This window comes from Amia ocellicauda, chromosome 6 (assembly GCF_036373705.1).
Source record: "Amia ocellicauda isolate fAmiCal2 chromosome 6, fAmiCal2.hap1, whole genome shotgun sequence".
Lineage (NCBI taxonomy): Eukaryota > Metazoa > Chordata > Actinopteri > Amiiformes > Amiidae > Amia > Amia ocellicauda.
Genome location: NC_089855.1, coordinates 17,304,430 through 17,329,358, shown reverse-complemented (window position 1 = coordinate 17,329,358; position 24,929 = coordinate 17,304,430). Strand labels below are relative to the sequence as shown.

General features: G+C 39.1%; 3 protein-coding genes across 3 annotated transcripts; 1 reads left to right on the top strand and 2 right to left on the bottom strand.

Moving 5' to 3' along the window:
* Positions 1-4,442: 4,442 nt before the first annotated feature.
* sucla2 (succinate-CoA ligase ADP-forming subunit beta) lies at positions 4,443-19,186 on the bottom strand. Its single transcript, XM_066706401.1, has 11 exons — positions 19,060-19,186; positions 17,694-17,880; positions 16,317-16,416; positions 15,305-15,467; positions 14,380-14,508; positions 14,067-14,205; positions 11,165-11,326; positions 10,438-10,580; positions 9,802-9,922; positions 7,895-7,983; positions 4,443-6,787 (listed from the first exon to the last, which is right to left on the bottom strand). The coding sequence occupies exons 1-11, from the start codon at positions 19,177-19,179 to the stop codon at positions 6,713-6,715; spliced, it is 1,428 nt and encodes a 475-aa protein (XP_066562498.1). The 5' UTR covers positions 19,180-19,186; the 3' UTR covers positions 4,443-6,712.
* A 14-nt stretch (positions 19,187-19,200) lies between these two features.
* nudt15 (nudix (nucleoside diphosphate linked moiety X)-type motif 15) lies at positions 19,201-21,088 on the top strand. The gene is made up of 3 exons (XM_066706403.1): positions 19,201-19,566; positions 19,799-19,995; positions 20,257-21,088. The coding sequence occupies exons 1-3, from the start codon at positions 19,409-19,411 to the stop codon at positions 20,400-20,402; spliced, it is 501 nt and encodes a 166-aa protein (XP_066562500.1). The 5' UTR covers positions 19,201-19,408; the 3' UTR covers positions 20,403-21,088.
* Positions 20,920-24,929, bottom strand: med4 (mediator complex subunit 4). Its single transcript, XM_066706402.1, has 7 exons — positions 24,784-24,929; positions 24,240-24,306; positions 23,722-23,892; positions 23,143-23,200; positions 22,768-22,854; positions 22,245-22,376; positions 20,920-21,947 (listed from the first exon to the last, which is right to left on the bottom strand). Exons 1-7 carry the CDS (start codon positions 24,852-24,854, stop codon positions 21,775-21,777), a joined length of 759 nt encoding a protein of 252 aa, XP_066562499.1. The 5' UTR covers positions 24,855-24,929; the 3' UTR covers positions 20,920-21,774.

The window sequence follows — 24,929 nt, the reverse complement described above, 5'->3', positions numbered from 1 at the left end:
AGCAGAGGATTGCCTGTGATGCTGCAGACAATGAAATAAGACATTGAGACAGAGCTGCCTCTCACCAGCTTGACTGGCAACTACATTTCCATAGCTTTTGTACAAATACAGAGAACAGGTTTCTTTGGACACAGAGGTCAAGTATAATCATAGACAATTATGAAATGTATTCATCTGAACTACATATTTGTGTTATGTTGCCATGACTCGGTATGAAATTATTGCCTTCATTCCTGCATTATAATTGGAGTCTGTAGTATACTCATGCTATGCCTGTACGTCATATACATATAGGATGCATATACTGCAAACAACTAAAATATTACTTGCTGCCGAGGCTTTTTGTTTGCCAGGATAATTGTGACAATTAATATACCAAAGTAAGCAACAAAAATCCCCAGTCAATATATGTTTAAAAGGCTCTGTTTATGAACACAACATGCAGGGGTATTTCTGCAAGTTTTCTACCACTACCACTGTGCCTGAGAGTTAATGTACAGCATACCTAAATCATTTTTTCAGATCAGATTAATGCCGTTAGTGGTATGATGTAAAAGCCTCGTTCCTATTTTTGCTCGTTTCACTGTGTACTGCCACCACAGCAGCACAAACACAAAGAACGAAGATGCATAGCAACTCAAAGCACTTTGCTTGGCAACAGCAAAATTCACAGGAAAGACCCCTTCAGACACACTGTGTTGTTTTTTACAAAGTGATTAATGGCATTGGAACCCAGGAATTTAAAAGCCAAAAGTGAAATCTGCGCTCTAATTCTTAAGAGGTCGGATCAAACTGTAGAAATGATTTATGTTTGTTTTGTGTCAGTGTCTTTTTAGGATTTAATCATCTGGTAGACAGAATGTACAGTACCTGCTTTATCTCCAACATCACTCTTGTGAGCTTGATGCTGCCCATCTGCCTGTCTGAATGAATACATGAATGAGCCAAATAAGAGCTATTTACTCAAGAGCTTCAAAGAGCCTTAAAAGTTTATTGATGGTTGTGCTTCTGATGTTGAATCCATGTTGCATACATTAATAAATGTACGTACACATAACAGTGGAAAAACTTCTGAATCCAGGCCTCCTGTCTAAAGTGTTCTACTGATCTTTAAAGCAGAGCCAACCCATTTTTTATATGAAAGGTGAATTTACTTGGATCAAGTGAAAACTTAATGGACTTGATCTGAAGGGGGGAACAAATACCCTCTGATGTCTCGGAACAAAAGATGCTGCTTTTACTGAACGTAGGTGTCACATGTGTCGTGACATACGCTGGATTCATGTCTCTGATTCTCTCTGCAGGCACTCAAGTTTTACATTATTTTTGCTGATGTGAATTCTGCTATATTATTTTGATTATTTTCCCTTCTGGAACCAAGAAACCTATACACTGAAGATTGAAAACATTGAAACATGTCTGCAATTGCTTTATATTGACAGTTGTCTTAAAAATAAAATGTATACGACATTCATTGCACATTGGTAAGACAACATGCCACCCACACATAGGTGTACTTTCTGTTAGACAGACAGAGATTAGAATGGATGTGCTGGTCTCCCCTGTCACCTGACCCTTAGCCTTATCCAGATGTTATGGTTCTGTATCATATGGTAATAAGAAAAGATACATTTTGTTGCAGTCTCTCTAGAGAGAGTGGGTACATTTTCTTCCAGCTGACATTTGTTCATATTCTTCCTTTCTTAGTTGTATTGCAGAATTAATAAAGTGTCACAACAGTGTGGAAAACGTTTCAGCAAAGCCTGGACTGAAATTAATTTGTCGTGACAAGATTTGTTCTCCCCTCTGTTCCCGCCTGTATAAATGGCATAATGGCATGTCAAGACGCTGCTTGAGGCCTTTATAGTCTGAGGTTCCTATTTGCCAAGGTTTCAGCAGTCAGGATGCAACGCCGTTCTGCAGTTTCATTATTTCACACATAATTCTATTTGTGCTCCACTGATAAACATGATGAGATAAATCTGAAATTGGTTAGTATTTTAAAATCAGTTGGAGAAAGAACCAACATATTTGTAATATTAGGCAGCTGCAAATATGATGGGAGCAGCTGAAAAGGGAGTCATAATTAGCAAGTATTTGTAAAACTGAATGTAATTAAATCCTTCTTTTACAATGAAGAGATTTATCGGGGATGAAAGGACTTGGGTTCAAAAATACATCTCTTTGGTGTTCATGGATATTATCTGACTTCACACGCATCCACTGAGCAACTCACTGGGAGTGCTTAAAAAAAAGAAGGTTAAATAGCATCTATCTTTTCAATTCACATTTAAAGCTATTTGTGCTGTTTTAAGTGCCTTTGGAAGACAGAGGAGTCATGTTGTTGTACAATGCTTCAGAAAATCTGGCTCAATGTCTCGTTCATTGTACCCTTTAGTTTGTGTCTTTAACGAGTCTTAAAAATAATTACCAATGAAATATCCACAATTTTAAAAACCAAGAAAAGCTTTTATACCATTAAAATAGGTAAAGTTAACTGCTGTCGGGACCCGAGAGGTGGCACTGAAAGCATTTCATATCAAATCAAACCAGTCTAATGTTCTCCAAAATACTTCAATTCTAAATTCAGTCAAATCTCACAATAAGCAGACTCGCACCTAACAGCTACATGGGATTATCAGGTTGCAGTTTCAGGTAGTATTTCCTGTAAAATTATTCAGTCAGAACTAATTCATTACAAAGTATCCTTTTACACATAAAACATTTTTAATCTAGTTAAATGTGTAAGAATACTGCTGCTCACATCAGCATGAGCAGAGACCAATAGACCTGCTGGCTGCCAGGTCCATGCTGCTGGAACCCTGCTGTTCAACCATCTGTGAAAAAACTGATCATGTGTAAGAGTCCCAGAGGTGCATACAGGGAATTCTCACAGTCGGCTTAAGTAATTAACATAAAATGTAAGGTTGATTAACAACAGTTTTACATCTTTAAGAGGAAAAAAAAGTCCCTGTGTTTGTATCCAAGGATTTATGGTGTTAGAATGTAAGCTACATGGTTGGTGATTTTATTTTTTTATGCTGCCGTGAGTATAGGCCTTCAACACTCTGGAATCAGAACGTTTGCAGAAAACCAAGATAAAAGGCTCCGATGTCACTCAAAAATCTTTCCACGGCCACACATCTTAGTCGAAGATAAAGCGCTAAGCACATCAAGCAACAGCTGCTAACCCAGGAAACACTCCACAAACAGACAACCTGAAAAAATTTTAGCAGCTACATGAATCCCAGCTTTATCATTTGCATCCATGGGAAACAATACACAGGATGCAGCTTGTTTACTCAGATACAACACAGTGTCAAGTTAGCCAAATGCGAGTATGATACACACATGGATTACCCGAACCTACGTTTGCTTTCCCTCAACCTGCAATGGCTAACTCTGCACAAGGTGGTGGGGAAATTACTGTTTGTACCCGTTGTACCTATTATTTAGCAGCATGATGCAAGAAAACAAAATGCTTTGACAAAACAGAGATCTAAATTGCACAGCACGGCTCTGTAATTGTCGTTGGAGGTTCATTTTAGCAGTCACAGGGTCCCTCTCCACTAATCAAATCCCCAGATTTCTCTCTGCTTCTTATTTAACAATAAGTGTCTTCCCACGCAGAAAAATGTACCATCTAACAAAAATTGTAAAGACTCAACAAAGCAGTAAGTAGGCCCATTCAACTGTCACTCATGAGAGTCTTTCTATAAGTCTGGTTTTCCAAATATATATTCCATTACGATGAAAACACCTCTTCAAGTTATGAAACAAATACTTTAAAAATCACTGCCTAAGTTTCACTTCTACAAACTTTTGTTTGTGTGTGTGCAATATACTATCCAGCAGAGTAGAAATAATATTCATTAGGAGGGTGTTTGATGTGTTTTATTGACAACAATCTAAAACATGAATACAGCATGCTGTTCATTAAAATTGGATTATGCCGATATGCATATTTAAATGTAAGCCTGTCATATATCGTATATCATACTCTTGCAATACCTTATCTGACATATAATGATGGCTAACCCCAGCTGTACAAGACCTTCTACAGCAGATCAGCTTGTTGTCCTCAAGCTGTGAAATGCAGTTGTTTGAGGTTGACATTTTAACTCCTTAAGATATATGGTCTGGTAGCCCAGTAATTACAACACCAACCTGCCAATTTGGGACGATGAAGCTTGGCCACCACTATGACATTAAACACTAGCATTGCACATAATTGTTACAGAACTAGCAGTTAGCACTACCAATACAACTAAAGGGAGGGATTTGGACTCAAGATTGACAAGGTTTGCATGTCTTTTTCAGCCCCCTTTCTAACTTAAAGCTGAATTGATACATTCTTCAAAACAATTAACAACTTATTTTGTTTTATTAATACTTTATTTTGGCATGTATGAATGTCCTTCAATTAAAACAAATACAATTGCTTTCTTTTGCTTGTTTTTAATCTTTTCCCAGAGAGACTTTGATATTTTACAGAAAATGGGTCTTGTTATTTACAAGGGAAATAACAGCTTCATACATGGATGTAAAGATACGTTTTTTCTTTTTTTACATTTCCAGGAAAATCAAGAAAGGTCCAGCAATCCACCAAACAATGTGCGTGTTTTTGTTCTCTTTATGTTTAACAGATAGCCAGTAGCTGTCAGTACAAATAGAGACTGAGTAAAGTACCTTTCACACAATATCGGAGGATGGTGACTATAGTATACTTCTGCTAAATATAATGCGACTTGTAGGAGAATTCAGAGAGCAGCGCCCAGGGTTGTGAAAATCACTCTGCCGTGAAGTCAGAAAAGGGTTTTTACTCTCCATTTTTAACATTAATCAGGATGTAATCCAAAGGCATTTTCCTCATCTGTTCTGAACTAGATAGGAGTAGTTCATATCTAGTTACTATTCAGTCACATGACAAAATACCTTCAGTAGGTTCTGTAGCAGGCCCTAGATATTCAAGCCTCATTTATTAGCTTTTAAAAGATCAAATTTTACCACCCAGGGATAGTCCAGACAGTAATGGTGTTCCATCATTAGCCGTTTTTATATTTCGTCAACATGAATATTGATTAACCCACTCTTTTTTAATTGCATTGCTAACTACACAGGGAGGCTTATGAACTGTATATTTATATGCAATGTATGTTTCATCTCCAAATGCCAGCAGTAATAAGTGCAAGAATAACAATTTTAGCTTTCCTGACACAGGACTTTGATTTATGTGTAGATGTATTTCAATGGGAGTGCAGATTGAATCAGAATGTAAAGTCTCTCCAGAATCAAACTAAATTTGGACCTTAATATGAACATCCTGATGGAAAAATAATATATACGTCACAAATTATAGATTTATGTCAAACTAATTACATTCCATTGGTTTCCAAAAACATCTGCAACTGCTTGAGACAACCAATTCAATTAAATGGGACTCTTGGTGGTGGTTAGAAACAGCACTGCAACCAAAGTGTGAACACATTTCATAAAAGGCACAACTGAATTTATAATGGACTACAGTGAGTGTTGTAATGTAATATATTTGAAGTGTAATGAGATATAATTATGAGTTTAATTCTGTAGTATTCACACGATAAAAATGAAATTCAATATCAAAATTGAAAATCCTGGTCCGTAAGTAATGCCCAAATAGCTTTCTGAAGAATCTGAATTATGGATTTCAGTTGCTTTCCCAGTAACAAATTGTTTTGTATTTGTTTTTAATTTGTTTTTGTATCTCCTGGGTTAACCTGTGTTCTGTCGAGTAATAGAAGTTTTCATAATTGGGAAGTCCTCTCTCTTTGGGATATTTACACTTTGCAGCTGGCAACTGAAGCCATAGTTAAAGAAAAAGTCACCAATTCTTAATAAAACTGCAAGATATGACTTCCTCATGGTAGGTAATTGAGCACAAGCTGAGCGCATAGTGGGAGGTGATTTCAATAAGGTAATCTCAGTGGAGTGTTAGACGGGGGATTTCCACATCCCAGGGACGTAAGCATATTGCATTCTCCAATCCAGAAATTATCCTTAGACCAAGGCTAATCTTACCCAGATTTAGTTTTTTTCTTCAATAACACCTGCCAACACACAAGGTTCTGTACTGACTCTTCATATTGAAACTTTAACTGATCTTTCTCCAAAAACACATTTTTTAACAATGACAATAGTGGGATTTCTCTACTGCTAATGAGTCTTAGAGCACAGCAATTTTAAGTGTTCAGTATGAAGCGACAGATACAGTGATGTGAAGTCGTCCTCATTCCCAATGAGGACAACTGAGTGGTAATATTATCTAAAGGACATGTTTTTCTTGTGAAAAACTAATAAGGAATTGAGTTAATACTCACATTCTTCTTCTCATTAAAAAAAAAAAAACAACGGAGCAAGTTAGCAATGGACTTATCTAGACAAGCGGCAGGTGGGAGGACAAGGAGATCGAATTAAGTCTTACATTTTAATCGAGTAGAGCAGACACAGGTGCGTATGGGATCTTGGAAGCATTGACATAGTAACAATAGGCAGACAACCCCAGATATACAGGAGATACAGTGTGCCCAGTTTACTAAAGTGAAAGTTGTTGCACGTTTCCTATGTAACAGAAGTTGAGGTCATGCCACCAAACAAAACCATACATAACAAAATATAAATCAACAGTATTTGGGATGATTCGCTACAGCTAGAACCACCGTCTCCACTGGGTCGTTTAGATGGGCAGCTGGAACTTGACATCCACTTGGGCTTCCTTCGCCAGTGATACGATTTCAGAAAGCTTTACAACCTACAAACACAGAAACAGAAATTAGGAGGATGAGTTAAGCTTGCCTTCAACCAATGTCAGACTCGATTCCAGCAGGTTCGCAGACTCTTCTGGGTTTTGTTCCAACTGGAGTACTCAATTACTAAAATGTAATTATTTTCTAATTTAGGCTTATTTAAATTTATTTCTATATACAGATTTTAATTAAAGGCCACAGCTCTAAATATGCTATGGACTGGAGACAAAACCCACATCACTGTTTTGGAGCCTGGAGAGAAGCGCTTAATTAATCCAGTTAATCGTGTTATGAGAGACGTTAAGTAGCTAAAAGCTGGGTTGGATCAAAATCCAGAAGACACTTCGGCCCCCCAGGAATGGAGCTTGACACTCATGTCACGAACTGCACAGACAGGAGGGGACTTCAGACCACATAATAATTCAGACCACATAAGAACCTCCCAATTTCCAAATTAATGCAAGCCTCCTGGCAAATAAAAAAGGCTGCACCCTGATCACTGTCGAGGATTCACAATACAGTAGCTTAATCAGGGTAGCAGGACATGGTTATTGCTGTAGGCCACAGCATGAGCTGCCCAAGGCCTGGCAGCACCTGCACCTAAGCCAATTAACTGTCTATTAGAATAAGCTATAAGCTAGGAAGGTAGCAACCTGATGGAAAAACCCTCACCAGAAAAACTTAAAATGTGATTTTCACTTGTATGATTGTATTAACTTAAAAAATGTGTGTGTGTGTGTGTGTGTAGATAGAGAAAAATCACCTTTATAAACTTCAAATAAAATCACTCCAAGTGTGTGTACAGTGGCTTCTGCATTTTGTGTTACTCATTTGGGAAAAACATGGATACTTTAACACAAGTGATAGGGTCAAAAATGATTCAGTGCCAAATTAGGTGACATTTACAGATCTTAAGAGGTAATTCCATTGACTGTTAACTTTGCTTTTATGGAAATGCAATTACCTTTTAGAGGCAGCAGAGATGCATTAGTACTGGCATCAGAAATATTCTACACGTTTCCCCCATCAGCAGGACACGGGTGTAAAACCATCAGTTAACTACAACATTTTGAACTGTACGTTTAGAAAATTAAGTCGTTTGCCTGACGTACCATTTTAGCAGCTTCATCCAAGTCATCACAGGCCAGGATCTTGAGACTGCTGGCAGCTATCAGAGCTTTGGCATCATCAACCCGCGTACCTAAAACAACAGACCGTGTTACCATGGCGGTCCACATCAGCTGAAAAGCAGAGGAAAAATCGTCTGTTTGTCACACTGCTCCGTGACGTTATCCACTGGATATGTGTACCGCAATCTTTTTGAATAATGTGGGAAGTGCTTTGCATCATTTCCATTGGAGAGCAGATAGGTTGCATTACTGTTTAAAGGACAAACCTGTTGGGGGACTGAGCAATTCACTTGCCCCTCAGTACAATGAAAACACTGACCATTGACCCATAGTGACTGTTCCTCTCTGGCATCCATACAATACCAAATCTTGAACATACACAGCAATGGAAAGGAAATTAAATCACCTACAAAGTGTAAGCAATAGGAAAGCACAATGTCCTACCATTTAACACCACAGTCTATTTTTGAAGTAGTGCCGTTAATTATTTAGTTTCCCATTGATCCCAACAAAATGATAAAGCCCAAGAAAAAACATCCACAGTTTTAGCAGCATGCACAGACCCAGAGAAACGCACGGAGGACTGACGCACAGCAACACCTAGTAGGACTGTGTATGCAATCACATAGGAGAGAAGAGGATTTCTGCAATGAACGTCTTACAAAGGGCAGTGAAAATGACATGGGATGAAAGGGAAGGTATTCAGACAAGAAAAATCTGCTGTAACACAAATTAAACATGGTGTAGGCAGCAGTCCAACAGAGTGACTTCAATTCGTTTTTGTCAGGATACATGACTACTACTGTATAGTCACAAGGCTTTCATCAGCCACTTCAATCAATGGCTGGAAAAACATTTTTCAAAACTGTTCTTCACTTAGTGACTCTAAACACTTAACAACAGGCCACCTTTTCAGTGCCTCTTTCCTCAGATCAGTTGTCAGTCGTGTAAACTCCGGCAGACAAAGCGTTGTCATTAGCCCAGCAGTCCGTTCTTACATTTCTCAGATCTCCACTGCCTTCGATTTCACAGTCATTTTCACTCCAACTCTTAATCCTACATATTAAGCCGCCCACAGCATGCCGGGCTCGTAAAAATAAAGTACATTAGAATAAAAGACATCGCTATTGAAAAAATATTTGTTTGCAGCCCTCTCTGTCTTTCTTCAATTCCGGTCGCAATCTGCGTTACAGCTGAAGCCGCACAGCAGGCTCTCTCGCAGTGGGCATGTAGCTTTCACGAACACAGCAGGAATTTGTCACTGCAACATTTACCATGAGTCACCTCGTGTGCAATCAAGAAGCCCGCGACGGAGACAGACAATATTGGAAGAGATTTCTGGTGAATGATGGGACGGTCGCAGGAGTAGGTGTAGAAATTAATCTATTAAGGTTCGTCTATTTTTAAAACACACAGATACCATAGTCCCAGAATTCCCCGGTTCCATATCCACATTCCTTTAAAAAGCACTGTGCCTGTCTCTCACTGTGTAAAGTGGTTTGTTAGAAAGGCTTCTTTGTGAAACTCAAACTCACACCTGCTGTGGGAAATTCAGCCTGTGGCCCAGTGTCTATTGGCAAACAAGATTTCAGAGTAATTACGTGAGAATCAGAATTATCATCCAGGAAGCTGTGAAGGCAGCAGGTTATTGCCCCTTTGAGATACAAGTCCAAGCTGCCCCTTCCTATACCACTTTAATATCTCAAAACCTGCCATCAGCACCAGCAAAACCCATTGGCAGCTTGTCAACCCATTTTGTAATTTTGTAATAAGGGTGAAAAAAGCAGCCACGGCCACAAGCAATTACCAGTAAGTTAACAATTATGCACTGGTCATTATGAACAGACGATATGTAAAAAGTTGTGAGTTGTGAGACGAGCAACACTTACCTTGTAGCCTCACCACAATAGGAATTCTCAACTCAAGATCAGTCACCGCCATGATGATTCCTTTAGCAATGACATCACACCTCATGATTCCCCCAAAGATGTTCACCAGTATTGCCTGCACCTGTTCCCAAAAAAACCAAGGTTTAACTGGACCTCAAATGATTCAGACATTTGAAAAGGAACCTTGAAAAAGAAAAATTCAATCTCAGAGACCGAAAGACGGGACTCTTGAGTGGAACAGTAACAGCTTCCACTCAGAGAGAAGGTTTAGCCTTATAACACACTGCCGGCACGAGTCTGTGCCCGGCATTCACAGCTGAGCAACACATAATTACTGCTAGACCTTCTGTTAAAAATGTATTGTAAATAAACCCAAACCTTATGTGGTCTGAAACATACTGTTAAATGATACGGCATCAGTTCCTCCCTCCCACTGACCATGTCCTCTAATTAGTATTATAGCTAGAAAGTTTACATATACATTAACAGCACAAGACTGTGAAGAGTAGCCTGGAAAATAAGAGTAAACTACTTTGGTCATGCTGCATGTTGAATGAAAATGAGAATGCAATGTCATAAAATAAATACATAAATCTTGTATAACAAGTAATGCAAACTTTTTTCAGGTTTCCTTACCTTTTTGTCAGAGGTGATGAGTTTAAACGCCTCCGTCACTTGATGCGCTGTGGCGCCTCCACCCACATCCAGGAAGTTGGCCGGAGTACCTCCATGCAGCTTAATGATGTCCATGGTGGCCATTGCTAAACCTGCTCCGTTGACTGGAGAGGGGGGGGAAACAAGACATAAGCAATGCACAATAACTCATTACGACTGCATGGTGGCAAAATGAATCTGGCTTGTGGTCACAATAGAATGCATTCCCTGTGACACCGTTACTGCAAGGCACTTGTTGACACATCAAATGTTTTAAAATGCTACACTGAGGGGATCCCTCGCTGGCTAATGCAGAAGGAGCAATAGTAAGTCACAGATGGAACAATGGATCTACATTACACGACAACATTTGCTGTGGCAGCAAGTAAGTGAGACCGAGAGTGGCCCACTGCTTCAAGACACACTATACATTTACTAGAACATGATACAAACAGCCATTATTGTCAAAACAGGGCAATAGCAGATTTTCCTATAGCAAAGAGCCGTGTAGGTTCCACACAAATACATTTCAAATTCTCAGGCTTAAGAAATCCACAGACCTTATTAATAACGTTTTGATGATTCATGATTTCATGACTAGCGAAACATTTTGTTTTGTTGTTCTTCAGGAAGACTGAAATAGCGCATCTGGTTTAAATGGCAGCAGTGAGCCCACAGGCCAGCAGAGACTGAAGAATTGAAGGAGTACCTAGGCAGCCGATGGTCCCATCAAGACCAATGTAATTGAGGTCGGCCTTGGCCGCCTGCCTGTCTCGCTCATCCTCTTGGCTCCAGTCCCGCAGGTCAAACACTTTCGCCTGACGGTAAGCAGCATTGGAATCAAAGTTGATCTTGGCATCCATGCACATTACTGCAAAACACAATTAACAAAGGATGCATAATTAGAGCACTGGAATTGCATGAGCAACTAACAACCAAAGGATTTATTTTTTCAATACAGTGAAAGGGGCACAGCTTTGATCAAGGTTCATCAGTTAAGACTAATCAAGTACATACATAATTTATTAGACATCTTTACATTGCACTGTCAGTCTAAATTCAGATTTGTGTTTATTCACATACGCAAAGCTATGAAGATTCCTTTCACTTACTACAAAGAATTATTGATAAATACAATCCAAGCTGCACTCCTGGCTTATTTTGTTATTTCGCCATGGGACGTTAACAGGGTGACTGCTATTTTCACATTTGAAGTTAATCCATCCTAAAGCCTCCAATTTTATTTTAAAACTCTTTGAATTACAAGAGACTGTACAAATCAAATTCTGTACACATCCTGTGCTGATTTGGTGTATTATGGAGTTTCACGAATAACTACAGCACGATATCTACAGTGTAATGCTGATATCATGGAGCTTTGGGACTATTAAATGTTTCCTACATAAATATATTTGCTTTTAAATTAGTACTTAGCATTTAATGTGAGATTGTACTTTATCAACTTTTTCACCATCCAATAACTCTACAGTGTTTTCTACAGTGTAACGGCCATTTGACATGGTGTCTGTGGAAAATGGGTTATTTGAACAGAGATGTCCACATTGCTACCCAGAGAGGCAATTTACACTGTGGGAGTGCCCTCTGGGAGTACTGTGCAGAGACTATTCCTGACTACAGTAATGAGTGTGAAATGAACCAAAAATTGAGAAAGCCCTCTGATAAGTGACTGCATTTTGTATTATTTGTTTGTTTTTTCAAAGCTGTTGAGGGCAATAGAGACTGCCTGATGTCAGAAAGTAACTTCTGAATCACCATGGCAACCCTACATCTACTGTTCATCTTGTCATTTACATTGTTCCCAAATATTAATAAAATAAGTGAGAACATTAGACACTGTGAACAGACAAAGCATGCAAGAAAAGGTAGAACGTGCTTTGTATCCAACTGATTACAAAAACACCCAGATCAGCCATACGTTCTGGAAATTCAGCAATTGCCACCGATCATCAATTGCCAAGGGGTGCAGGAATGAAAAATATCACCTAGAGAAAATCTGTCTTCGTGCTTTAATACCTCCGATGGGCTATACCATCAGGGGCATTACAGGTGAACACAATCACAAAGCAGATTACAAATCCTCACTCATGAGTTTATTTGTTCAATTAACTTGCAATTTAATGGGACTTTTGTCAACATAATAAAAAGGTCAGTTTTTAAAATAATTATATATATGCTGTCTGCCTATTTCTGGTCAACACTGAAAATGTCCTGAATAAAATGCTAAAAATAAAGTCAATCTCCAATGCCTTCTGGGCAGCACAGAGAGAAGAGACCTATCAAAGGTGTTAGAGGTGCAATAAGTCAAACTAGAACAGTTTTCTTCCCAAAAGGCATGCCCCTACTTTTATATGCAATTTCCTAGGTAGCCTACAAACTAAAGAATAATACAGTGCTAAAAACAGCAAATTAATGATTCAAACATTGCCCCTTTCATACAGAGTTGACTGACTGCTGCTGCCTTCAAGACCAAAAATAGTCTAATCCAGCAGGAAAACAAATCTACTGTTCATGCATCAAGTCTTCCCAAGCCTCTCTCAAAACTTGTGTCAAGAACAAAAAAGTTTTATGCAATGCTTATTTATACCCTCTTGCCAAATAAAAAAGCTTTGCGATCTTTAACAGATTACAGGAATATAACATTTTCTGTGTCACTCCGTTCTGTCGAAGCATTTCCTTCAGGCAACGATCCACGTTTTCTTCTCGGTTCTTTTTGATTCACATTTCGCTACTCCGCGCTCTCTTTCTGTCACTATCTTACTTTACTTCAGGTCAGACACAGAGTACTTTTGCTGTTTGAAAAACTCAAAACAAAACTGTCAAGCTCCGCCTATGCTGGGCTCTTGAGGGATGAGTGCGACGGAATGTATAGCAAAGACGTCAAAATGTTTCTTACCAGAATACACTTCTTCATAGTACAGATGCTAATCCCACTCAGATTAAGCTCAACTCAAATCAGGCAATGCTGAACACCTCAGTATTTTGTTCTGGATCACGAATGAAACATTGAAATACCTTTCTAGTAATGCCTTATATAAGCCATTGTGTATGGGTATACCCCCCACGTACTGGTCTATAAATCCCATATGCTTGGCAAAAGCAGAGATCTTAACCCACTGGTCCCCCAGGGAATGTACATAGCTATGTTCATGTTTAAAGGCTGGCTCTGTGTCAGTGTTAATATTTGTCTCAATGTGATTTTGACTTAGCAGGCTAATGCACTTCTATTGTAGGCGAAGCTGCTCAGGTATTTAGGGTACAGAGTTCCACGAGAGATAGTAGAATAGGATACATGTCATACGCACACATAAATGTATTACAAAAATGTATGTACATTTTAAAGCTTTTCTTGTGGATCTGCTTAAATTAAACAATGAAACAATAAACCTCTACCAACCAGTTAAAATATACATAAAACCTGCAAGGAACCAAACTGAGATAACCATCAACTGACAAACTGTAAAGTTTATACATCTCCTTATTACAGTTTGCAGGCAGCCGGGTCAAACCTCTAAATCGACACTTTCCAGTTTTGAACAAACTTATTTAAAGGAGAGAATGTGTAACACTGCCCCCTGGGGGAGCTACCGTACCAATGCCTGAAGAGTCCTCCACCATGGGGTTAATCTCCAACATAGAGGCGTCGTACTGGATGAACAGGTCGTACAGTTTAATCATATTCTCCGCAGCCTCGTTTATCAAATTGGGAGGGAATCCCATTTTCTCTGCCACCTGTGTACACACAATGATATAAAAAATAGCAAAATTTGAAACTTGAAGCAGACAACAAAACAAGTTCTGGTAGCAGGGTAGCTGAAGTGTAGTTTAAGAAATGCTTTCTTCTTTGAGTGCTAAATCAATATGAATTGAACTGTTGAGTGTGGAATCGGGCAGAGGATTGTGTACCCTGATAGCCTGCTCCATCTTGATGCCGTCAACGATGTCAATAGGCTCCTTCACAATAGCATCGGGATTTTCTGCTGCTACGTCTTCGATATTCACTCCTCCCTGAGAGCTACCTATTAAAACAGGACCCTTGAGAGAGAGATTAAAGAAACACATGAAAAAGTGCAGCAATAGGAATGAGACAGAAAAGCAAAGGTCCAACCCAGACTAGGCAATGACTGGAGCTCAAACTGTGGATGGGAGCACAAGAGAGGCACACAGTTCTGTTCACACCAGAAAGACACATCTCTAAAATGTCTAAAATGATGTGTGCTGAGTTTGCAGATTTATACAAATGTATGTATATTCAGATGAGCCATCTGCATAAGTGTCAGCATGCTGTCTGACATTTTATCACAAGAATGACATCAAGCCATAGCAACCAACCATAGTAAAAAATATGCATATAAAATAATAAACAAATAAACAAACAAATGCTATTTAAGAGTAAACTGTAAATTTGGCTGAATCTCTGTGAATAAAAAAGTAACGTTATTTTTTTCTCCTTAACATACTAATTAAGACAATTACCTACTAAGACAAATAGGCTTAATCATTCATGATCTTGTTTAATGTTAATAAAATCAAAATATATAAAGGAAGAGAAATAGGAAAACAGCATTGCAGGATAAACCTTTATTATTGTGCCACCTAGTGGAAGAATACACAAAGGGTAATTCATATGCAAAACACACATGCATGGAGATACCAAAGCAAAATCTATAATACTAATAAGAATAAGAATGGAAGCATTATCTAGGGACATTAGAAAAGTGCACATTAATATTAATTGATTTCAAAGCCACAAAATAAGAATCGGATGCACTGAGTTCCATGAGATTAATCCTGAGCTCAGGAGGCCAGACAGCACATATTTATTACTCACTTGGAATGACCTTTCCATGGTGATAGCGAAGTAGTACTCCCTGCGAGGATACCTGCGCTCACAGATAAACACCTGGTTACAGATCCTGCCCTTCTCTCCAGTCTGCTTCGTAAACAGCTTTTTCCCAATCATCTGAGTGGAGATGTCTCTGGCTTCTTCAGGGCTGCAGTTCAAACAAACAAACCATGGATTTGTAGTCCATTTGAGCTGAAAAGGTCAGTATCAACGAAGTTTGGTATTATTTGCTCAATTGTACTTTCATTATTTTCATCAAGGAGTCAGGAATTAACTTTAATGCATTACTAGACAGCGATTTTAGGAGCCACATACAGTGACTTTGGACAGTTATATTTCCTCACTCAAGAGGAGGTTTGTGTATATGCACACAGGTACGCATAAATTCAAATCTGGTTCAAGGTGCTGACTCCCTGTGCTCATTAAAGATCACACTGTACTTTTTCAAAGAATGTGGGAGCTAATACCAGTGTGGTGGCTACATTCAAAAACAGGGTTTCTTAATCTGGACAGATTTAAAATCCCCCTGCAGTTTTATTGGACATAGCCCCATACTTATCTGCCGTGTGCTGAACTACAGGCACTAAATGGGTGGCATGAACCATCCAGGTGGGTGCTACACCTCAAGGGTTGAAGAAGTGAGAGCCTTACCAATTGTAAAGTGCCCTCGGATCCCTTGGGATGAAAGGCACTATATAAGCACAAGATATGTCTTACACCTGAAGACACTATTTTTAAATATTTACCAAAACATAATTGGTTCATAATTGGTTTTTACTTCTAAGAAAGCTACACATTAACGCTTGAGAGTGTCATTCAGACTGATTTACAAATCCATATGAAGGGTTTTAAGGTTTCATTTTCATTTTGTAATATTAAAGTGTTTTTTCTTCCATTCTCCCACAAACTGTGTAGTAATGTTCCCAGCACACTACAGGACACTGCAGTCAGAGCTCAGGGTGTTGATATGCACTGGTTGAATATTGGCTATACTCACGAGTAAACTATCTTCACTCCTCCTTTCAGACCTCCCTCGAACGTGCCTTTGCCTCTGCCTCCAGCCAGCACTTGCGCCTTCACCACCAGGTCCTTAGAGCCTACAGGAAGAGACAACATTCTGTTCAGGTTTCAGCTGCTCAACATACATGGAGCATCGCTGGTGCGGCCATCAGGTCATTCAATATAGTCCTCTTCCCTAATACAAACACAAACACACACCATGGCTTAACACAATGCAGCAGGACACTTCCGGAGTTTTACCCAACATTCCATGTTCCTAAAACACTACATCAAAACTTACAAGTCAGTTTTCATTATTTTGTACTGCGTAGCAATCTCCACTGTTTTCTTGATTTCTTATACACAGATCAAGAACTGAAAATAAATTTGGAGGAGAGAGAGATACACTAAGAGGGGATTTATTTTTGATGGGGAGGCATGTCCAAAGCTCAGTGACATTATTATGATTATAATGATTAATTCATTTCTAATATGTTGTTTCAATTATGTAGCTGTCATCCTAAACAATCATTCAGATACTCATTTAAGTGGAGATCACAATATACATACACCACTTCATTAGACATTTAATATAGCCACTCATTCAGTAAAAGCCACCATAGACAGATCCACAAGTTCCCCGTTGGAGCTATTCCCAGAGTTGTATTTATTTTAAATGGTTGTACTATGTGTTCTCTAGGAAAATATAAATATATAAAGACGCAAACTGTGAACATGGATTGATGTCATGCACCATGAAATGAAGAAGTAAACATTAATGAGAAAAAAATATTTCTCATCCATCAATGTAAATCTCCATAAGGTCAAATCCCTAAAAAAAGCCTCAATGCTGACAAACAGGGGAAAGTAATAAGACTCCACTACAAAGTGTAATAAAAACCCAGGAACTGCTGGGCTATTTGTGGATGTCAATGCAGAAGTGTAACCCGCCCAGAGGATAAAGTGCTATAAAAAACACTTGCGAGTACCTTCACCGACAGCCCAAACAGCAGTGACTCTGTTCTACGAGACACACACAAGATACAAACACTGCATAAGCCATACAAATGTTTGAGATTAAAATATAAGCATAACTTAGTAGAGGTTGGGTACTCCTGTCCTTTAAACAAAACAGAGATTTCCACTTTTCTTTCAATTATTGAGATTAACTGCATTTCCTGTTCTTATACAGAGCTGCCTATAATGCGTCTTCCATGCTTTCTTTCATATTTAGGACCAAAAATATATGTTCATATTAGATGTACCTAATAAGTGGCAACCCTTCTTCAAAATGTTGAACTTGGTGGAGTAACTATCTCTGTACATTATAGAAAGCAATATGCAACTGCTAGTAGTAGGAAAACCCCTGCCTCACCTATCTGCTTGGCCATAGAATAGGCTTCATCTGGTGAGCTGGCTACCAATCCCTTCGGAACGGAAATGCCCGATTCTTTGAGCAGCCCGATGCTCAGGTATTCATGCAGTGAGAGGTTCCTCTGCTGCTGTGGTTGCTGCTGCTGCAGGCCATGGTTAGATAGCAATCCAGCCGTCCCACCAAGAACCTGAAGATGATGACAGGACAGGACTTTGGAATGAGTGGTGTGGAATTGCAAACATTCAAAATGGCCCTAACAGGTGAATTTAATTAGGACAAGGACATAAAAGACTCAAAACAACAAACATTGTCATGGATATTTGTCCTTAAGTGTTGCATCTATATATGCATCATATATGTTAATGAACTATTACACAGAGGTTTAACATACTTCTCCATTCAATATGTTTTAAACAAACTCCTACATATATGCATTCAAATGTTTATTATTTAACTAATAAGAATACAATTGTTAGAAATAGACTAATATCAGATAAATACAGAACATTAGAAAAGTAAAATGTAAATCTCAAAAGGAGTGCATAAGTTTACACTGTAATATACATCAATGATTTTAAACTACAGGTCTATTGCATAGGAGTCAGTCAAATACAGAGCCTTGGGTTGTCCTGCATGTTCCCCAGGCCTTCTGCTCTCAGACACAGCACTGCATTTATTTTAATGACATCTTATTTAACATTAGAGTAATGTGATAATGATTGCATTATATTTCTAATGACAGATTATAATAATAGTGGCATTGCATTCAAATTGGTCCAGAACGGCATTTCAACCTTTAACCCACTGCCGGCTGTATCTCACCATCAACACACCGAGTCCCCTCCCTCCCTCCCTCTCCCTCCCTGGAAAACTTGATCCGCAATTTTGGCAATGAACCTGTCTTTTGCGACGCATTACCGTGCCATCGCCTGCCACTGTCCCTGCAATTAAGGCCTTGCGTCTTGCAAATCAAAGCCATTTAAAATACCAGGCGGTATGTTACGAAATGGAGAACATGAATAACGAGTCTGTGAAGGACAACTGCGCTCAGCCGGGACTAACTAAGACTGCAATGCGTGAGACTGTGGAGGTCAACCCGAAAGGGAACACAGATCCTCAGCAGCAATAACAAAAACATGGATTTAAAATTAATAATAACGGTTATTATTCTATTTGACATGACCTGGCTTTAGAGACAATTGAACAGCGCCCTGTAAAGTAACTGTCAAACACTAGTCAGTAGTTAATGTCAAATGCGACCCTGTCATTCCCAAGTCACTTTTAAACAGGGAGATACACAGCCGATTATAATACTTCGCCTTAGGCAGAGGCGGATCTGTTTCCTCTGAAACCCCGGGCTGAGTACCTTAGCTGAGGCGCTGAAGGTTGTCCTCGACCCCGAGTTTCTCAGCCCCGCCGCAACCCTGCCACAGATAAGGGACGTCGCCATCTTTGCCTGTCTACAAAAATCACAGGAAACGCACATGCGCACTAGCCTACCAGCTCCGCGACTGCGCAGTCCGCAATAACTCTACTGCTTCCCGATCCTCTCAAACCTGGGTCATCTGAACATAAATCCTATTCTCGAATAGCTTTAAAACCGGTATTGATGTGTGATGCTTTACTGGTTTTACAGACCCAGATTAACCCTAGTCTTAGTCTACACAATGTTATTTTAGTTACTGCTAATCGAGTGTGATATGAGATGAGTTAAAATGACAGATGCTGGGAATGGTCTTTGCAAGCGGCCGGGGGTAGGAGTGGGCGTCCTGGTCACAGACAGCGAGAATTCAGGTTGTGTCCTTTTGGGAAGGAGGAAAAGCCTCGTTGGTAAAGGTACTTATCAGTTACCCGGGGGTCATCTGGAATTTGGGTAAGTAATACCTGCTTAGATTTGCATGCTACCACCTCCAGGTGTTGCCCATTCTGCAACTCTTTCCATCCCACTTCTCGAAGACATCTCTATATGGTGTTTCTAGCCATGCAGTGATTAAACACTTAGGCACTTTTTTGTATAGCTACTTTTTTCCTATATACTTGATTATTGTCTTCACTCCATACACACAAATATGGCCTTATGTGTATAATATATACATTTATTTTAGGGAAACATGGGAAGAATGCGCTGCCAGAGAAGTGCTGGAGGAAGCAGGGCTTCACCTGATGAATGTTCACTTTGCATCAGTGGTGAACTCGATCAGGCTGGAGGAAAACTACCACTATGTCACCATCATAATGCAAGGAGAGGTGGACCGGAGCCACCCTTCAGAAGCTGTCAATTTAGAACCCGAGAAAAATGAAGGCAAGTATCCCTATACAGTACGAAGCAGGACGGGCCGATTTAGTTTCAAGACAAAGAACATGAACAGATGTTTTCTTTGAAGTACCATAGAAATGTATTATGAAGCCTATTACAAATTAATGCTCATCCAGTTGAAGTCACAGTGTTTAGAATAACTTACACAGAACTGAACTCTCCCTAACACATTGTTAATATTACCTCCACAGGTCAACTTTAATGTCAGGATCAATATTAATGGCAAAACATGTTTTCTTGGTGCAGGGTGGACCTGGACTAGGTGGGAAGATTTTCCATCAGATAGTCAGCTGTTCCTGCCTCTGGCCTGCCTGCGACAACAGGGCTACCACCCTTTCAGAGACCGTGCACACTCTCCACAGCAGACCGCATCAAAGAGTCGAAACCCATAACTGACCAGTAGTTCAAGTGATTTTATAGGCGGCAGGAATAGTGCACTGCTGATTGGTACACACGTGTAATTAGAAGAAAGGAGACTTGGTGCATAAAAACACTTTTTCATTCTGTTTTGTATATGTACATCTGATGGCTAGGACACAAACATTTGTATTTATAAGAGTTGATTTTTCAAATACAGATGCTAATGCCCACTGGTGTTTGGTTTATGCCTCCAGGCATAACCCTGCATATGAAAGCACAAGTGAAACATTTACCCATATTCAGCTGAAGATGGACACAAGAATCACTCAACTGCGACTGTTTGTATAGCATGAAGGTTCTGGGGAAAAGTGGTTTCCATTAAGTGATTTCAGAAGTAAAGGAAATTGTGTACAGATTAAAAAGATTCTTATTCGAATCATGGGAAGATGCATAATTTTCAATTGGATGTCTATACTTTTAGCAAAGTGTTGGTTCATTGAGAAAAGGTTTTACCCTTTGTTTTTACACCACTAGTGTCATACAGTTAACTCAGGATTTGTCTTTTATTTACAAAATAGGAAAACATTTGAAATTATGTACAGTACTATTTACAATTCTGCAGTTACAATGCCTTGTTTAAAAAAAAAAAAAATCTTATGCAAAACTTACAACACACTGTGAATGTTCTTTGGTTTAAATAAATCCAAATAAAACAGGGCATCCTTGTGTTTATCTCTAATATTCATGGTTTTCAAGTGGGTTCTTTATTCCTTTGATCCTAGTTTTCTTATCAACATTAACTTAAGTTGTTGTTATTAGGAAAGAAATACAAACATGCCATAAAAACATTTGACAGCAGCACAATCAAAAAAAGCTTACAATGGGTTTTATACCAATGTAGCTACTTTTAAAATAGGAGGTGTTTCCTTGCCATACTCCTATTCCCTGCCTTCCTCACCTGAGTATATTGTGAAACCTTAATACAGCCAGAGGGAACATGATGGTCTCCCACTGATTTACTGAAGAGAAAGTACAATGTGTTCTGCAGATTTTCATTCACATCCGAGTAACAGAGTTGTGAAACATTAACAATTACTACTAATGGTCTGGCCAGTTGTCTACAATGTTGTGCATCTGTACTGTGGAACAGCTCTTTCAGGTGCATTGTTGAGCAAAACATGTTCTTGAGTTTTACAACATGAAACTGTTCTGCTTTATAATCCTGTCCCAGTCATTTAATCTGTAGATAGGACACAGTCCAGATTACAACCAATAGTGTGTGTATTTTCACATACATGTAGCTCCCACTCTTGAGCCTGCGAGAGAGTGGTGGTTTTCACACAGCCTGCTGTGTGTGTGAGAGAGAGAGAGAGAGAGTGTCGTAAACAGTCCTCGTCTCGTCCTCTAGTCCGAATCACTGCTGCTGCTGGAGGAGTCAGTCGACATCACCTCCACATCATCCTCGTTCTCCTTGTTATGCCCAGGTGGCTCCAGCATTAACTCATTGCTGTGGTGGGGGGGCAGCATGCCAACAGACATGTCGCTGGACTGCCAGGGGTACTGCGGCGTCAGCACATCTGCAACCACAAAACAGTGAGGAGCTTTATAACACAGTGGAGCAGCAGCAGGGCACACTGTGGCCCTTGTTCGCCTTGTCCCTCATTAGCCATGTAAACTGCCAGGGAGGAGTTAACTGACTAAAAGACGATTTAACAATTTATTTTGAATTACAGCTACTACGGTGGCATTCTCCACTTTTTGGACCCACCTATCATTTGGCCAAGGTACAATTAAATAAAGAAGTTACCCAATGTAATATCTGTTATGAAATCTACTGAGAGGAGCAGTATGTCACAGGTAGGATGATAACTCACCAGGCAGTCTTCCAGCTGCCAGTGCATCCCCTGGGAGGTGTCCATTTACACCATTGGTAGGCAGGTTGCTCATCTGTCCCAGCATCCCACTCCTCATCTCCAGATCCGTGGGGTAGGGTCTCCGGGGATCACCTGATGAAGCACACGTCATTGGCACTTTTCTCCCAAAAACCACTACTTTGATCATGTAGAATTCTATGATAATTTGCCTTTTTATATATATATATATATATATACACACACACACATTTTGTTTTAATTCAACTTACTCAGAGGCCATTACTGTTACTGATTACTGATTACATTCAATTTTTAAAAAATAATCACTTGCTGTTCAAACTGCTAGGAAGGTCTCTTAGTGAAGCCCAAATCGATTAACCCCTTTTGATTTTGTTTGGCATTTTCTTTATATACATTACTTGGTTTACAATAGCTTAAAATCAATTATTTTACATAGTGGCTACTGTTCCAGACTTCAGTACAAACTCTACTGCAAGCCCCGTCTGTCTGATGATGACCTTACCTGGTACCCAGTTTAGAGGAGCACACACGGCGTTGCTGGCGCTGATCCTGTGAGCATATTTTATAATTTCTTCAGAAGAGATGCTCCCTATCAAAAGAAATGGACCATTAAATTGCATCCTGCTTCTCAACATGACACAGGTTTGTTAAAAACTTTGATGGGTCTAAACTTATCCAAGTAAATTTTAAATTTTGATCATTAAAGATTGACATACAGAATTATGATTGGAAATACTCATACCCTCATTTAAAAGGGATTAAATTGTGAATAAACATACTAACCAGATGCAGCCATTCACTACACCACGCTAATGTAGTTGTTGGCACTTTTTTTACTCTTAGAAACCCATCAAGAAGATGTGTGACAAACACAAACCTTTTCTCGCTTTTTCTATGGATTTCAGTTTTTCTTTTGCTTGGTACACAGCAGTTGCCTAGATGGATGGGGACAACAAAATGAGAATAGTTTATTTTTAGTACATCCTTCATTTAATCTACAATTTAGAAAACTCCAACTCTTCCAACTCTTGAAAGATTGGACATTCCCAGGTAAGGTTAAATTCTTCTTGATGTGGTTTATCTGCTGACATTTTAATCGGTTACTGAAACAAGCTATAGCTAGTTTTCAAATGATACTCTAGGATGCCTTATAAAGCAATATACTGATACATATAGGTATATACACATACCTACACCCAGATACAAAAACACACGTTAGGGACTAAAAAGCTTTCGAGCCAAGAGAAGACTTCCCATTCTCTGTGAACAATAAATGACATGTACTTTCTCTTGCTTCCTACTTGTGGTCCGAAAAGGTGTCCGTGTGTTTTTTTCATTTAGATAAGTAACAGCAAAGCAAACTGCATTTCACTAAATAAAATGGAGAGCATTGCAAGAGAAATGTTCAGTGGAAACAAAATAAATGGCAAAAAGCTTTTTTACTAGCCCTACTCACCAGTGTGTGCTCTGCCTCCTTCAGCTGTTTCTGCAGCTGCTGGATGTCACTGTCTCTCTTCTCCACTTCCTTCTCCAAGAGCTGCATCTCCTCATGCACTTTGCCCTGTTCCTGGGCCACTTTCATCAGCTCTTGAAACTCACTGTCCCTCTGCACCAGCAGCTCCAAAATCTTCAAAATATCACAGCCACTTCACATTACTTTTTGCGTAGAAAAGCATTATTTAAAATAACTGAACAACACATTCCAGATTATTTGTTACAGTTTGGAGAAAGGCATTTCAGTAGCAGTCATTAGTTTGAAGAAATATGAACATGAGATTTTCTATACACTGCACACACACTGATTACACTACACTGAATTTGCACAATGTCTCATATTTCTGTGATTGCACATAACTAGAAAAACTAAAATTAGACCAAATATACTTCTTTATTTGGTTGTAAGATGACAAATTCTTAAATATAAACATATATATAACAGACACAAAAAAGTTAAAACGTGAAAAATCATCCTACCTGTGTCTCTTCCCCAGACTGGGGCAGTTTCTGGCACCTCGACAATGCCAGCATCTCGATCAGCTCCCTAAGTGTGCAATTACACAAACTCTGGGCATGAGGAGTGTGTTGTTATAGTAAACCTAAGTGTATTAATAATATGAAGTATACTAGATGCAAATAAAAGCAGATTAAATAAACTAGTATGGGGGGAAACGTAGTTTGGTCGAGAACACATACGTCAAGCAATGCTAATTACACCACTATAACAGCAAGTGAACCAGTGACATTCATTCTGAAGTAATACTAATAGACTATGACTATAACTTTGCATACATTTTGCTTATAAAATAATAACAGTAATTTGTTTCAATGCATGTGTGCAACTTCTGTAGACACACATTTAAGATCTAAGTTGTAATTTTGTAAAACGCTGTTGTTACAATGACCCTCTACAAAAGCCAACATCTGAGTGATCCATTCCCTCCAAAATGATAAAACTCTTACTCACAACTCATGAATAATTTTCCCCGTGTAATATATGTATATATATGATTGGACTTACCTAGATAATACTTCCAAATCGTCTAAAACAGACAGTAATCGTTCTTTAGTGGATTTGTCGGAAACCGCCATGATAGAACCGTGTTTCTACCGCGCATGTGCAGAATGACAAAGACTGGAGAGGAGGAGAAAGACGAGCACTATAAC